General features: G+C 37.4%; 2 protein-coding genes and 1 long non-coding RNA gene across 3 annotated transcripts; 2 read left to right on the top strand and 1 right to left on the bottom strand.

The window, feature by feature from the left end:
• The first annotated feature begins 115 nt into the window (after window positions 1-115).
• On the top strand, window positions 116-2,406 carry LOC311075749. Its single transcript, XR_014604576.1, has 3 exons — window positions 116-257; window positions 717-1,427; window positions 1,629-2,406. It is a non-coding gene; the product is annotated as an uncharacterized lncRNA (long non-coding RNA).
• A 79-nt stretch (window positions 2,407-2,485) lies between these two features.
• pus3 (pseudouridylate synthase 3) lies at window positions 2,486-7,279 on the bottom strand. The gene is made up of 7 exons (XM_084103332.1): window positions 7,170-7,279; window positions 6,440-6,863; window positions 5,291-5,562; window positions 4,875-5,058; window positions 4,449-4,558; window positions 3,271-3,449; window positions 2,486-3,157 (listed from the first exon to the last, which is right to left on the bottom strand). The coding sequence occupies exons 2-7, from the start codon at window positions 6,842-6,844 to the stop codon at window positions 2,892-2,894; spliced, it is 1,416 nt and encodes a 471-aa protein (XP_083959458.1). The 5' UTR covers window positions 6,845-6,863; window positions 7,170-7,279; the 3' UTR covers window positions 2,486-2,891.
• A 623-nt stretch (window positions 7,280-7,902) lies between these two features.
• On the top strand, window positions 7,903-16,092 carry naglu (N-acetylglucosaminidase, alpha). Its single transcript, XM_084103117.1, has 7 exons — window positions 7,903-8,431; window positions 9,891-10,038; window positions 10,121-10,267; window positions 11,159-11,244; window positions 11,896-12,152; window positions 12,402-13,129; window positions 14,532-16,092. The coding sequence occupies exons 1-7, from the start codon at window positions 8,019-8,021 to the stop codon at window positions 15,009-15,011; spliced, it is 2,259 nt and encodes a 752-aa protein (XP_083959243.1). The 5' UTR covers window positions 7,903-8,018; the 3' UTR covers window positions 15,012-16,092.
• Window positions 16,093-16,326: the final 234 nt, after the last annotated feature.

The following is a 16,326-nucleotide window of genomic DNA, read 5'->3' as shown; positions in this document are numbered from 1 at the left end:
CCACCTGAGATTATGACATATCCATAGACTTGTATATTCCATAAACAGCATAATATATTTATATTCTATAAAACAGCATATATACTAATATAACAGTAGGTGGCAGTAACGCGCTGCTTACGTTTGCGCGCCGCCGCTGAAGGAAAAACAGAAGTTGTGTTGTTGTCATGATGTGTCGCTAGACATTCAAACATGTCGTGTGCAGCTTTGAATTGTACTAATCGTTCCTCACCAGGGTCCAGTATAAGTTTTCATCGGTCGGTTGGTTATTTAATTTTATTTAGTCTAATTTAACCATTGTCAAAACTGTGTATGTCTTTAGATCAATCGCGTGCACTTTATATGTCTAGTAATGAATAATAGACGTTAATATTTTGTGTATGTTGATTATTTTTTTAATAAAAGAAGCCCATTTAATAACTCACATATGCAAAATAGTTTATAAGAGAAATATTATTTCAGTAGGTTCTTAAAATCTTCTAAAAAAAAAAAAGTGTTTTTATGGTAAATAATAGTTCTTCATAAATGATTGAAAATGCTGAAAAAAAAATCCAGTTCCAATCCCTTTTCTGTTGTAATACAAAAAGTTATAATTTTTTTTATTCCAAGAAAACTACTTTTATGATATGGCTTTTAATTGCTCCTATTGAACAAAGACTATATGTGAGCTTCATATTCATATTTTTTTCCCATTCTCTAATCCATCTATTTTACAGTTTCCCATTAGGTGACAAAGATCGACTGCAGCGGTGGATGGTGAACATCAGACGTGACCATTTCAAGCCATCTCCATCTTCTCGCATATGTTCCCACCACTTTGAAGACAGCTGTTTCTTCAAGAACAATAAAGGTCAAGTGTGCCTTAAGAAAACGGCCGTCCCCACCAAATTTTTCCTCTCTGACCCATTTAAGATGGCATGGTGCACCAAATTATATAGAAGGCGAAGGAATGTGGAAAATTATGAAAATCACGAATTCCATACATACAGTCTCAAAAGGGATTCTCAGAAGAGAAGGTTTGTGGAAGAGGAGGTGATTTTAGATGAGTTTGTGGGAGATGAGGAAGATGCTTCGGATCAGGACATGGCTGAGACCAGTGTGACGCCAGTGATTTACCCCACTGAAATATGTGTCATTGCAGTTCGACATGATCACTGCTACCGTTCTTGGTCTTCAAACACAGCTTGTTTCAGCACCGAAACAACGGCAGAAATGCGAGAGAACGAATCTGCAAAGAAGCTGAAGCACAGTTTGAACTTGGTCCTGGGAAAGATTGAGGCCTGCAGGAAAAAAATTAAATTGAAGAACGCCACGATTAGAAGGTTAAAGAGAAAAGTGACTTCACTGTCCTCCGTCATTTCAGAGTTGAAAGGGAAAAAAATCTCAGAGACCAAAAAAATGTATGCTACCCTTGGGCAAAGCACATTGTAAGTATATATTTTTTTGTTCATTATTACTTTTTCCTTTGTGGAACATAAAATAAATGCCTTTTTCATGCAGTGACTTAATTATATTCTAAAGAACAGAACAAAGCATTTACATTTTGAGTGAACTATTCTTATAATTATTATTAATTTGCATGCTGAAAATGTTTTATCAGAGGAAATATAAATATTTTGTCTTCACAGCTGAAAGGATCTAGAACGCGAGAAAGAGTTAAACAAGAGCCTTGGACTCAGTGACTTGCCTTTGAATGAGGATGAGCAGGTGGTGTTTAGTTCTGCCTGCGTTCTTCCGATCGTTTCCACTGGTCTGCAGCAGACACATCGGTCAATGATGCTGGGGGAAATTACCTGAGACGTTGATTCGGTCAGGAGGAGGAAGAGATCTCAGATGAAGAGATATCGGAAGAATGGATAAAGAATAGCCCCTTTTAAGGCGGCATGAGAGAAATGCAAGAAACCCTGCTAGAACCAGCACAAATGTAACTCGTTTTCTCAGGGATGTTGAAATGTAATTGACATGATTCATTTGTAGGCTGCCTATGTTCTACATCCCTTTTTATATAGTACAGTTTGTCATTTTCTTAATAAATATGCAAAATCGTAATTCCTCTCTGATTTTCAGACGGTTAGTTTTCCAGGCTGTTGGCACCATTTGCATCAATATATCTATAGGAAAATTATATGTAACATTACATTAGTCTCTTTAGTTAACTACATGAGTTACAATTAACAATACTTTTACTGCATTTATTAATGTTAATACCAACATGTGATTTGAAGTTTTCAAATGTATAGTATAAGCAAATTAAAAAAGTTTTAAAGTTGTAATTGATAGTAGTGATTAATGTGGTCATCATAAATCAATTATTGTGTTTTTACATTCATAAATGCTCAAAAAAATTATATTGCTACATTTTTGTGCATGTTAGTTAATGCATTAAATGTTAACAAGTGAAACCTTATTGTAAAGTGTACGCAAATGATCTCATCATAAATAGTTGTAAGATATTTAAGAATAATTGAAATGATAACTAAACAGATTTGAATTAGCATCAGTTAATTTCGTTGAAATGATTTTTTTCACAGTTACATAATAAAGTTACATATTTACAAAGAAGGACATTAAAAAAAAAAAAAATTCTGGGTCAACATGTGGCATTAATAAATCAACCACATGGATTTAATAAGTCAGTATATTTAGCCAAGACAATACAGAGACTGTAATTGGTGATTTCCAGCTTTAAAGCCACATCTGTCTCCACCCTGATGTTGTGTATAAATGAAGGACAGTCCCATTTTCAAATCCACACATGATCAGAACACATGGAGCAATCCTTTAATAAAAGCGTTACTTTGGGCAAGGTAGAAAATTAGGTGGGGTGGGGGTCTGTTTTGCCTTCAAATCATTCTGTACACACTAAAAGTCAAAGCAGAAATCATAAAGGTTCATATCTGTAAGTTCTCCTCAATTTTTGCTCCGTGGTTCTGCTCCTGGAGTTGGTTTGTGTTTGTCAGATGGGAATGTTTAGATTTTTTCCCCCTGAAAACGGTCATCTCCTCCCCGTTCTCTCCTTCTTCTTGCTCCAGTCTTCCCCTCTTCACAAAGTGCTGGATCCTGGACTCCAGACTCTGGCAGCGCGGCCGCTCCAGAAGAGGCTGGTACTTCTTCTGCCTGGATCCCTCCATGAGCCAACACTGCAGAGAAGTCATCTCTAAAATACAACAACAGAAAAATAACTTTTTATAATGGTTTCACAAGCTAATTTTAAGATAAATAGCAGGCAGTATGTTAGTATGTCACTCCAGTTGCAATATGAGCGCACACCTGTGTTTGTGTTCTGAAGGCCTTGGATCATGCCGAGCAGAACCTGCGTCCTGACTGCATTCTGAACCCAGTGTTGGTGCAGTGAGTTCAGGACGTGGTTCTCCTCCTCCGCTTCATTCCTCCAATTCACACCCTCGAACTGGCAGTCATACAGAACCAAAGGGTAATCCACCGCCATACTACAGAACACAGGAACTAGAATTAAAGTCGGCATGAAACGACAGTTGTGCGATTTACTTTTCTTTCCTATTGCGAGTGAAACGACTTCTGAAACAAGAATAAATGCAGGAATGGGCTTGATTTTGTCAATGGGGAATTGATTGGATGGTTGTGGTTTGCTATTGGTCAATCTCATGTGAGTGACAGGTTGCCCCGCCCTCACACCAGTAAACACATCATCAGAGAAGAGATGTCACTGCAAGAAGGATAGAAACTTATTTTGATTTAGGATTAAGAGGGTATAAGAATTTAAAAAAATTATATGCACAGATAAATCATTTATAATAAAAACTGCATATTCCATAAAAAAATAATTGGCAATTTTGATTTTAATGGTCTTTAAAGGATTAGTTCACCCAAAAATGAAAATTCTGTCAGTAATTACTCACCCTCATGTTGTTGTGCACAAATTAAGATATTTTTTATTAAATCTGAGTGCTGGATCACTCCTCCATAGGCTTCTAAGACACTATAACTTGCTGGCCCAGAAAATGCATTAAAGACATTGTTAATATAGTCCAAGTGACTACAGTGGCTCAATCTTAAGTTTATAAAGCGACGAGAATACTTTTTGTGCGCAAAAACAAACAAAAAAAACGTGAAAAGACTCGAGGCCCAGAGAGAAGGAAATGAAAAGTGGAATAAAGTCGTTATTTTTGTTTGTTTTTGCGCACAAAAAGTATTCTCGTTGCTTTATAAACTTAAGATTGAGCCACTGGAGTCACTTGGACTATATTAACAATGTCTTTAATGCATTTTCTGGGCCAGCAAGTTATAGTGTCTTAGAAGCCTATGGAGAAGTGATCCAGCTCTCAGATTTAATCAAAAATATCTTAATTTGTGTTCCGAAGATGAACGAAGGTCTTACGGGGTTGGAACAACATGAGGGGTGAGTAATTACTGACAGAATTTTCATTTTTGGGTGAACTAACCCTTTAATTTGTTGAAATAAAACCCACCTGTATTGAGGTTTCCTTGGGTTTTTCTCCACATCCATCAGCTGATCAATGATTTCTGGAGCTTCGAGTTTCTGTCCAATCAGCAGCAGCAAAGCCATCATGCAGCGAACCTGCAAAAGCAGAGATCAGTTATGATCAGAATGGGATACTAGCTAATGCTACTACTGAATCCTGCATAGTGTACACTGCATACTATCTTTTTTTAAAACCAAAACAAAGATCTTTAACTCGTTGAGATGGATTCACACTTTTAAAATGAGGTAACTTTTATATCCAGGTTTTCGAAGACTGTTCGACTGTTGTTAAAATGTAAAATGTAAAAAATTATATATTGATTTTTAGTCATTTAGCCGTCGTCTTGAGGGCCTTTTGGTAAGAACCACTGCTTTAGCATTGAAGGCCTCCAGTATGAGGCGGGCTCCTTACCTGGTGATAGAGGAAAGCAAGACCTTTGACCTGGAAGACGTAGAGTTGGTGGGGGTCGTCAGGACAGGTGGGGTTGAGTTGGGCCGGCTGGACCGTGGCAGACAAGATGGTCCTTTGGAACTGCAAGACTCCATTACCAACATCCATCTTACACAGGTTCCTGAAGTCATGTGTTCCCTCGTACCTGCATGGGAAACACAAAGAAGAAGCCATTGTGACCGAGCTCCTGAACACAGTGTCAATTAAATTAACAGCAGCTCAAACAAATCCAGAATAAAGACGTGGTGTATTTTTCAGTTCAGAGGCATTATTTTTTTTAATCAAATGTTTAAATTAAGTTGAGTGACTGTACATAATATTCTTTAAGCAGACTCAGAGTAGATACGGTTATAGTGTTGAAGTGTTCATCTAGTGACCGTTTAGCAGCCTCTGCCATGCGTTCCACATCCAAGTCTCCACGAGGAAAGTAGTATCTGTATGTTCTGGACTGGCAGTCGAAGCGCGCACTGAAGCCGCTTTCTACAGGGGCCCATTGCAGGATCCTGATGTCCTGTGGCAGGACTCGATTTAGGATCTTCACATAGGGTAATTCTTCCGCAGAAGCCTTGCCTTTGACCTCCACGTCAACCGGGACAGTCACACCTAAACCTCCTCCGTACTGCGTGGAGCGCAGATCAATGGATATAACCTGGAGAAGAAAATCAATATCAGGAATCCATGACTTTACAGAATATAAAAAATAGATTTATTATAAAGATCACAAAAACAAATGTAATGGCATAAATAATAATAATTTTTTTAAGATATTTGCAATTCATGTTATGCTTTTAGTTGTTATTTTTCATTGTTATTATTATTGCGTCAAAATTAAATTAAAAAATTGGTTCTGAATATAAGTTATCAGAAACTGACATAAATTGTCAATATCAAGAATATATATATATATATATATATATATATATATATATATATATATATATATATATATATATATATATATATTAGTACATGCACACATATTTAATATAAACACAAACTTTTATGTTAGATGCAATTAATCGTGATTAATGAATTTGAAATCTCATTATTCTTGTTATAATCTAATTAAATAATATATATATATATACAAAATTATTCTGTACAAAATTGGTTCTAAATATATGTTATTAGTTATCAGACACAGTTTACAGAAATATAAATTAGTTAGATATATAACTTAGAAAAACAATTAACAACAAGAATTAAAAACAAGAATTCATGACATTACAGATCTGTTCAGATCAGAAAAAATGCATAAATGCAATGAGTTTAATAATAAAAATAATAATTTATAATAATTGTATTATTCATGTTATGCTTTTTAGTTGTTACAGTTTAATGAGGTTATTATATTGGTTATCAGACACATGAAAAAATAAATTATATTGTATCAGCTGTATAATACATTATTGTTTAATCTCTATTTTCCAAGATTGTAGGAACCCTGGAAAATATGAAAACATGATGAAATTGAATATCATAACTAAGTTGCTATTACAAAATTCAGTAAAAGCAGATCACAGTACCTGAGAGAAAGCACTGACTCCTTTATCTGTGCGGCCGCAGCGATGATAGTTGGAGGTCTGTCTGTCCTGGATCAGTTTAGTCTTTAGCAGGGCCTCAAAAAGCCGGGCTTCGACGGTGTTGTCTGTGTTTTCTTGGACAGCGAAGCCCTGATATTGCCAGCCGAGATATGCCAGCCTCAGTGCCACATGTCTGCGAGGGTGGGAAGAGAAGTCAAAGGGCCTTTCTGCTCCTCGTTTCTTCTGTTTGGATCTGTTCTCTTCACCTTTCTGATGTTTGAAGCTGTCTGATGCTTCAGTTCTCTCCTCTGTCCCAGCTCCATCTCTCTCTACTTTCAGCTGAGCTTTCAGTCTGCCCACCTCCTCTTCCAAAGCCTGCACACGAGCCAGCAGGACCTCTTCTGACATCTTTACAATATACACAGATCTGTGAAATAAATAACAGAGAGCTCATATAACAGCTTTTCACTACAATGTGTGCATATATGTGAATGCAGTTCTCGCAAATGTTAACAATAATCAGAAATTTGTGAAATAATTCACAGTGAGCTTTACATATCATCAGTGCAGTTCTCCAACAGATGCTCCAGTAGGATCAATAGAGACCTAGAGGAGGTGTTTAATGTGCAAATCTCCACGTGCTTGCTTCCTATCAACTTTCTGGGGTTCCTTATCTTTTCATAAATGTATAGTTTATAAAACTACAAAAAAATTGTATGAGAATTATACTCACATCCTTCATGAAGTTTCATGAAAATAGCGAAATAACAAATTCTGAACAGTAACTTTTACACACAGGACGGTGCATTGACTTCCGCCAAGCCACCCTTCAAAATAAAAGTCTGGACACACATACACTGACTCAAATGCTCTGATTTATTCCCATGAATGTGCAATGCCTTCCTTATTGCGGTATCTTCTTCACAAAAAATAAAATAAAATAAATTGATACATGTATTATGTTCCTTTACTGTAGTTAATTTATTTGTTTATTAAATAACAATGTAATTATTACTATACATAAGGAATATTATCGATCACCATGATTTTATTATCACAATTTAGTCTATTTAGCATTTATTTAAATATGTGCCAATTAGAGTTCCTTATCTACCTGGCAATTTTCTGCTGAAATGAACTATTTTCTGTGAAGTTGTTCGATTTATTGTAATAAAAAAATTTCACCGCCCATTTGAACTGGAAAGTTCAATAATAATCATCCACTCTTTGACAATTTTCTATTCCCTCATCATTTTCTTCCTGATAAACAGCATCGTTATATGTGTATGCTGTTAAACAGCCTCATAAAATCAGTTGTTTATGTCATTATAGGGATCTCACACATTCAATGGAATGGAATCATGTGATGAACACAACAGAGTTTCCTCGTTTTCTTTCAATCCGGAATTCTCATTGGTTCAAGCTCCTCAGAGGCCATTGAGGCAGTCTCGTGATTGGTCGCCTGCCTCCCCATTGACACACATTGCTTCCTGCTCACGCGAAGGAAATCAATAGTAGAAAAGTGTAAAGTTTTAAAACCTACATCTGTTGCACCGATGCAACTGACGTCACAGAACTCAAAATGAGACATTGTAACCGCAGCGCATTGCTCGCGCTTGTGTTTGTTACATTGTTGCAGTCGGTCTGCAGCGACTTTCAGACTCTCGCGCATCTGAGAGCGAAGGCGAGCGATAAAGCTCAGTCCAGAGCTGTGGCGGACCTGCTCAGGAGACTGCTGGGAAACAGATCTCGGGATTTCATCGTGTCAGTCAACAGGACTCTGTCTAATGAAACTTTAGACGTGTGTGAGCTGCGATCCGCGAAAAACAACAAGATCGTAGCAGTGGGCAGCACGGGGGTCGCGGTGGCCACCGGGATATACAACTATCTGAAATACTTCTGCAACTGTCATGTGTCCTGGTCTGGAGATCAGTTAAATCTCCCCCGACCCCTGCCTCCTCTCACCGGCGTCCTGCGCATCAAAACACCGCACAGGTATACATGTTAATAATCTTTTCGAGATTGAGACTATAAATCATAAGTAAAAAAGAAAGTTTCAAAATATATAAAACACATTCCACAGAGTATAAAATGATTTATGTTATTGTTATGTATTATTATTATTTTGTCACTGACCTATACATAACATCATATGTAAAAAATGCCACAGATAAATAACACACTCTCCAGTTTTTTATCATAGATTATTGACCTTTTGATAATTCAAGTTAATGAAGCTCTGGAAAGTGTTTCAAACCTAAATGTTCTTATGAAGCGCTCATAGCATTTACATAATTTGTCACTTTTATCATATGCATGCATTTTAATTCTTAAATCTGATATATGTTCAGCAAAATTATTTTTCCTAAAGGGACTGAAGCTCATACCTGTTCCAACTATACCAGATATTTTGATAAACAAAAATTAGATATTAGTGATATTTGCTCATTTTAATATGATTATATCAATTAACAATCTTTATACCAATGGGACAGCCTATATTAAACATCAATCCAAATTGACTTTCACGTTCACTTCTCTCCTCTTTTCTTGCAACCTTCCATACTTGGACTAAAACTAAAATTAGATATTAGTGATAATTGCCGATTTTGATATTATCATATCCATTAACATATTCCTATTTATGTTCCTATTTATGCCAGTTCAAAATAAACTGGCTGTATTTTCTCATCATTTTTGTGAATTTTGTGCAAAATTATTATCAGGTATTGAAAAATCCATATTGGTCAATCACAACTGATATACTGTATATTTCTATAAAATAGTTGCAAACGGACTGACATTTGATGTCTGTCGTAGCACAGATATTAAGCAAAATACTAGTAACTATCACTAGTTTTCTCAATGTGATTAAGCTGGACTATTTAATGTTTATTGTAATGTATAATATAGTTCAGATTTGTGCAACTAAACCATAATTTATGGACTAATGCACAAGTTATTACCTGTCTAGGCGAGATTGTCTATGTGTCTTCTTTGTTCATTTTGTATTTGCATGTTTCTGCAGGCATCTTGTCATTCATTGAGCGGTTGTTTTTGTTTCGTTCTTCTACATTTTCTCATGCAGATCCAATCAGGACAGCTCCCAGTGTGTGTGTGTGTGTGTGTGTGTAAGTTTGCAGGCCATTGAAAAAAATGCAGCATTGTTGATTCTCTCTGCCATTGTTCACGCGCATGTTTTGTTGTAGCCGGACCTTTTTTGTTGTCTGATTGTGTGTTTGTCTTGTTAGTTCTGCATGAGCTGGCCTGTACTATGTCACTCTCAGAGACGCCGGCGAGCAGTGATTTCCACACAATGTGAATATGACGTTATGAATGAGGTCATGTTCCTTACAGCTCCAAAATAGTCACAAGTAGGAGATAACAATCATTGAGCTGTGTCAGCAAACCTATTTCAGCAAATTCATCTATTTTAGTGTTTGTGTAACTGAAGGTTCAGGTACTATCAGAACGTGTGTACCCAGAGTTACTCCTCCGTGTGGTGGGATTGGCCGAGGTGGCAAAGGGAGATTGATTGGATGGCACTGAATGGCATAAATCTTCCACTGGCATTCACTGGACAGGAGGTGCTATGGCAAGAGGTGAGAGTATTTGTGGATTCAGTTTATTTTTCAGAGTATTGTGTTTTATATTTGCCTGGTTTCTTTTCCTGATGTGCTGCAGGTTTATCTGTCTCTCGGTCTGAACCAGACTGAGATGGATCGCTTCTTCACAGGTCCAGCTTTCCTAGCGTGGAACCGCATGGGAAACCTGTTTCAGTGGGGAGGACCACTTCCTCAGTCTTGGCATGTCAAACAGCTCTACCTGCAGGTACTGAGCAGATAAAAAATGTGGTATTATTTTTCAGGATTTATTTTGTATTGTTTTCCATTTAGGAATAAGCTTGAACATAGCAATTGCGAGATATAAACTCCCAATTCTGACTTTTTTTTCTTGCAATTCTGACTTTATAACACGCAATTGCAACTTTATATCACGCAATTCTGACTTTATATCTTGCAATTCTGAGAAATAAAGTCAGAATAGCAAGATGTAAACTCATTAAAAATCACAATTATCTATTAAAATGTTTTATTCTGTGGCGAAATCAAGCTTCCATACAAATGTATTGCAGTAAAGAGTGCATATACTTATTCAAAAATGTAGTAAAGTAGAGAGTCAAAGTTGCATACTATGGAATGCTGACTTTATTATAAATAAATAAATAAATACATAAATAAATATACGAAGAAATGTAAAAAAGCAAAAATAGATGAGTATACATTTACATTTCTTTGTATATTTATTTATTTATGTATTTATTTATTTATAATAAAGTCAGCTTTGGCATTCCATACATGATCTTTGATATTCAATAAAACTACAAAAGTAACCATAAAGATACTTAAGTATAGTAACTAATTACATTTACTCAAATACTTTACTCGACTGATATTAAGAGGCCAGATTAGACCAGAATCCAGAATATCATCTAGAGCCAGTCATAGAGGCTTGTGGGTAGCAATCATACAACAAGCTTTATCAAGTTTCTAAAAACCTATCTTACTAAAAACATTCAAAGCACCCACAACACTCTAGCATTATGACAACTTTTGCATAGGCAAGCACCACCAGAAAATGTAAAAATCTAGTTGCACATAGTCATGCATTAAAATGTTGTTATTAAAAATCTTTTAAATATTGTGCCTTTTATACCTGCAGTTTAAAATCTTGGACCGTATGAGATCTTTTGGGATGATACCTGTATTGCCTGCTTTTTCAGGAATAGTACCTGAAGGTATTACCAGGTAATATTCCTCAAATATGTCTTTCTCACATTTTTGGTCTGTTTTTGGTTGTTGTTGAGTACATTTTTACGACTGTTAGATTTCCTAAATCTTGTGTAAGATATTTCTTTGGATAATGAAAATAAGTTACATTAAATAAATCATAGTATAATAATTACTTTTTTAGTAATTTCAAATCATGCTATGATTGTTGAAGTATGAAAGTTGTTTTTACTAGGTGTCGCTTAGGTCAATCGAGATTCACACAAGGTTATTAAGTAAAGCAGCATTATGCCTTCCTCGCCAAACTCCAATGACTGTTAAATATTTTCCTGGACTGCCCTGTTTTTAATATATATAGAAAGCATTTTTATTCAGAGATATGTTTAACTGATGTATTTGAAAAGTTTCACCTCAATGTATTTTACAAGTTTTGTCTTGTATTAAATGTTTTGTATAGCTTTTTGTTAATTGTATGATTTTGTTATTTACCATGAAAATGGCCTTGTCGCTGACATGGTGTTAAAAAAAATATATTTACTGTAATATTTACTTTGGATATGATCAGTGCAATAAAAATGTCTAAAGAACATATAACTTGTTTTCTTCTGTTTACCAGATATGTGAAGATAGTGTGATAGTGAAATAATCACATTTAGCAATGTCCCCTAGGTTGTTTCCCCAAGCAAACGTGACCAAGCTGAGCCCCTGGAGCCATTTTAACTGTACCTACTCCTGCGCCTTCGTCCTGGACCCACGCGACCCGCTCTTCCAGCGGATAGGAGCGCTCTTTTTGACCCAGGTCATTAAGGAGTTTGGAACGGACCACATTTACAACACAGACACCTTTAATGAGATGATCCCAGCCTCCTCAGACCCCACTTACCTGGCGTCTATAAGCCGTGCCGTTTTCAGCACTATGACTTCAGGTAACTATGCCATTGTTACCCCGTTTTGCACCAACAAGAGTATATGTATATTTTGGTATTGTCCTCGATGTTGCTCATTTTTCTTTGGCACATCGGATTGCATTTGCTCTACAATTGACCCGTTTCTTTTCTGAGGCCCAGTTGGAGTTCCCAACCCCATGAAGGGTTGAGGCATGGCGCCCTCACAACTGCTTACACAGATGCGTTGATTACTTATTCTCTCCTATTTACTCTCTCTCTTTCTGGCAGTGGACCCTCAAGCAATTTGGCTGATGCAGGGCTGGCTATTTATCAGTGACCCTTCGTTCTGGAAACCAGACCAGGTCAAGGCTTTGTTACACGGCGTCCCCCTGGGGCGCATGATTGTCCTGGATCTCTTTGCTGAATCCATGCCTGTCTACTCTTCCACAAACTCCTTCTACGGCCAGCCGTTTATCTGGTGCATGCTTCACAATTTTGGAGGGAATAGCGGTCTGTTTGGAACGGTGGAGAGCATTAACTCCGGCCCCTTCAATGCCATCCGCTTCCCGAATTCAACCCTAGTGGGTTTGGGTTTGACTCCCGAAGGCATCGAACAGAATCCAGTTGTTTACGAACTCATGACTGAGCTGGCTTGGCGCAAAGACCCTGTCAACCTTTCCAAATGGGTTTCGCTGTACGCCTTACGGCGCTACGGTACCATGGATGAGAACCTGACAGTGGCCTGGCAACTCTTGTTTCATACCGTCTACAACTGCACTCTTCCAAAATACAAGAACCACAACCGGAGTCCTTTGGTACATCGACCGTCCCTGCACATGCAAACAGACATTTGGTATAAACCGGCTGACTTCTACAAGGCATGGAAGCTTCTGTTCGAGGCATCACCAGGGCTAGTCACTCTGGAAACCTTCCGGTATGATCTTGCGGACGTGACGCGACAAGCTCTTCAGCTTCTTACGACTGAATTCTACAAGGAAATACGGAATGCTTTCCAGGTAAACACAAACGTAATGGTTATGTTTGATACTGATGAACTAGCAAACCAGTCCTACTAGATTACAAGTTGAAAATTTAAAGGGATAGTTCCCCTTAAAATGAAAATTCTGTCATTAATTACTCAACCTCATGTCTTTCCAAACCCGTAAGACTTTCGTTCATCTTCAGAACACAAATGAAGATCTTTTTGATCTCGAGTGCTTTCTGTCCCTCCATTGACAGCTACGCAACTACCACTGTGACGCTTCAAAAAGTTTATAAAGATATCGTAAAATAAATCCATATGAATCGAGCGGTTTAATCCAAGTCTTCTAAAGAGATACAATCACTTTATATGATGAGTAGATTTAATTTAGGCTTTTATTTATATATAATCATTGATCATCGAATGTAAACAGAAGCTCAACTGTACTTGCTTGACGCACGAGAATGAACCTCATTGGTTCTTCCTGAAGATCAAACGTGATGCGTAACACGAGAATGAACCTCATTGGCTCTTACAGAAGCTCAAACGTGATGCGTAACACGAGAATGAACCTCATTGGTTCTTACAGAAGCTCAAACGTGATGCGTAACACGAGAATGAACCTCATTGGTTCTTGCTGAAGCCCAAACGTGATGCGTAACACGAGAATGAACCTCATTGGCTCTTACAGAAGCTCAAACGTGATGCGTAACACGAGAATGAACCTCATTGGTTCTTACAGAAGCTCAAACGTGATGCGTAACACAAGAATGAACCTCATTGGTTCTTACAGAAGCTCAAACGTGATGCGTAACACGAGAATGAACCTCATTGGTTCTTGCTGAAGCCCAAACGTGATGCGTAACACGAGAATGAACCTCATTGGTTCTTACAGAAGCTCAAACGTGATGCGTAACACGAGAATGAAACTCATTGGTTCTTGCTGAAACTCAAATGTGATGCGTAACACGAGAATGAACCTCATTGGTTCTTACAGAAGCTCAAACGTGATGCGTAACACGAGAATGAACCTCATTGGTTCTTGCTGAAGCCCAAACGTGATGCATAACACGAGAATGAACCTCATTGGTTCTTACAGAAGCTCAAACGTGATGCGTAACACGAGAATGAACCTCATTGGTTCTTACAGAAGCTCAAACGTGATGCGTAACACAAGAATGAACCTCATTGGTTCCTTCAAGTCAAGCGAACATGCCTGAGCTTCCTTGACCAAATTTGAATTGAACGGTTTAGTCCAAATTTTCTGAAGAGACTCGATCGCTTTATATGAAATGATGAATTTAGGCTTTTTTTCACATTCTGCTTTCACATTACCAATTTTCCATGTGAAACGTGCTCTGTTTCAAACTTACACTGCCATTGTGAAAGCCACGTAGTGTGTACAAAATTTATTATTTTCTTTGTTTGATTCTCAGACCCAAAAGCTTCCTGACCTCCTGACCGCTGGTGGTGTGCTTGTCTACGATCTCTTACCTGAACTGGACCGCCTCCTTTCCAGCAACGAACACTTCCTTTTGGGGGTGTGGCTTGAGCAGGCTCAGTCTCAGGGTGTGGACGAGCACGAGGCGCAGCTGTATGATATCAATGCACGAAATCAGATCACCCTATGGGGACCCGATGGTGAAATCCAGGACTACGCCAGCAAGGAGTGGGGTGGTCTAGTGGAAGACTATTATTTACAGCGCTGGGGCTTGTTTGTTAATACGCTAGTGGAGTGTCTGGACAGAGGAAGACCCTTCAAACAGGACGTGTTCAACCAGGCCGTGTTCCAGGTTGAGAAAGGGTTCGTCTACAACCAGAGGAAATATCCGTCCAAACCACTAGGCAACACATATGACATTGCACGACGGATCTTCCTCAAATACTACCCTTATGCGCTGAAAAGCCTAAAATGAAGAGAACTTGATGAGTTTGATCCACAGAAATCCACCATGAAACATTTAGGTATCAAACTGATATGGTGGCCAACAATGGTCAAAACACCAGCTTGCATTTTATTTATCTTTTTACTTTTCTTTTAAAATGATGCCTAAACTATTATGAGAGACTAACATGACATTCTAAGACGTTTTAGAAGTCTTGTAGAAACTCCTGATTGCTTTATATATCAGATACTGGGGTTTATTGCATTATGAATGTGTTTTTGCAAAAGCACGGTGCCTCTGATAATGTCAGCAGCACAGCTACCATTTTAATTGTTGAATTTTTCAGGCCTGAATCAAATGATGTCCAAGTATGCGATCTAGTAAGCTCAGTTTTGCACAACCTTCTTAATGCAGTGCAAGTACACTTTGCATTCTCAGTGAGCATTAGCAATGGCAAGAAGAAAAATTGCAGAACATCTTGCTGAGAAAATGAGTTATTTCTATCGCCCCTTGAGTACTGTTGTCAATATTCTTGCAATGAGTTGGCCAAGGATTTGTATCTGTATTTGCGTGTTGTTTCTGGCCTTAGTCTTAACACTGTGCTAGTACAGAAAAATGTTGTGCATTTGTTTCAGGTTTCTGATGACATTTCAGGTTTTTTATGTATGTCAAATATACTGTATATACTTAATCTATTTTGCCACCCCTACAAATGTTGTGAAATGGGGAAAAAATATTATAGACAATACATGGTTATATGCATTGTTGGAAATTCGCTGCTTTGTTATATTAAAAGAAACTGGGTCATTCCTCCTGTCTCGATCTGCCAGACAAAATACTGCTACAGAAGTTGGCTGACATTATAAAATGGATGCACAAATATCTTTGAAATGAACCTGTGAAATATTGGAAGTTTATTACAATATTCAGATTGAGTTTAAGAGATTGTTGTGGACATTGTTTAGATTTTTTTTTACAGTCTACAATTGTATTTTTTTTTTTTGTTAACCTGCACAGACAGATAGTCACTAAGACCTCACACATTAGAAACTTCTGAATTGAAAAGGTATTTTTGTATTTTTGTCAAATAAAATCTGTACTTTTAATACTTTTTAGTGGTTTGTCATAAATACAGTCCAAGGCCCTCCAATGAAGTATTTATTATTATATTATTGTTGTTGTTGTTCTCTCATTTCTGTAGGACAAAATCACCATTTCTTAAGCCTAGTCCCAGAGTAAAATGGATGTTTGAGCTGTTTTAATCGAAAGCAACTTGTTATTTTTCTAAGGCACGTTTATAAAAGCTACTTAAATGTCCTATTTGAACTAAGGCCTAATTCTGTCA

The sequence above is a fragment of the Abramis brama genome (assembly GCF_963993115.1).
Source record: "Abramis brama genome assembly, chromosome: 24".
Taxonomy (NCBI): Eukaryota; Metazoa; Chordata; class Actinopteri; order Cypriniformes; family Leuciscidae; genus Abramis; species Abramis brama.
The sequence above is the reverse complement of the archived record's forward strand: the minus strand, read 5'-3'. Positions and strand labels throughout refer to the sequence as shown.

Excerpts from the sequence above, each read along its gene's own strand:
- pus3 (XM_084103332.1), bottom strand. The coding sequence starts at position 6,844 with ATGTCAGAAGAGGTCCTGCTGGCTCGTGTGCAGGCTTTGGAAGAGGAG. Across the intron at positions 3,450-4,448 it reads CCAAGGAAACCTCAATACAG|TATGGCGGTGGATTACCCTT; the intron begins GTGGGTTTTATT and ends TGTGTTCTGTAG. Across the intron at positions 3,158-3,270 it reads CCTTCAGAACACAAACACAG|AGATGACTTCTCTGCAGTGT; the intron begins GTGTGCGCTCAT and ends GTTGTATTTTAG.
- naglu (XM_084103117.1), top strand. The coding sequence starts at position 8,019 with ATGAGACATTGTAACCGCAGCGCATTGCTCGCGCTTGTGTTTGTTACA. Across the intron at positions 8,432-9,890 it reads CGCATCAAAACACCGCACAG|GTTCAGGTACTATCAGAACG; the intron begins GTATACATGTTA and ends GTGTAACTGAAG. Across the intron at positions 10,268-11,158 it reads TCAAACAGCTCTACCTGCAG|TTTAAAATCTTGGACCGTAT; the intron begins GTACTGAGCAGA and ends TTATACCTGCAG.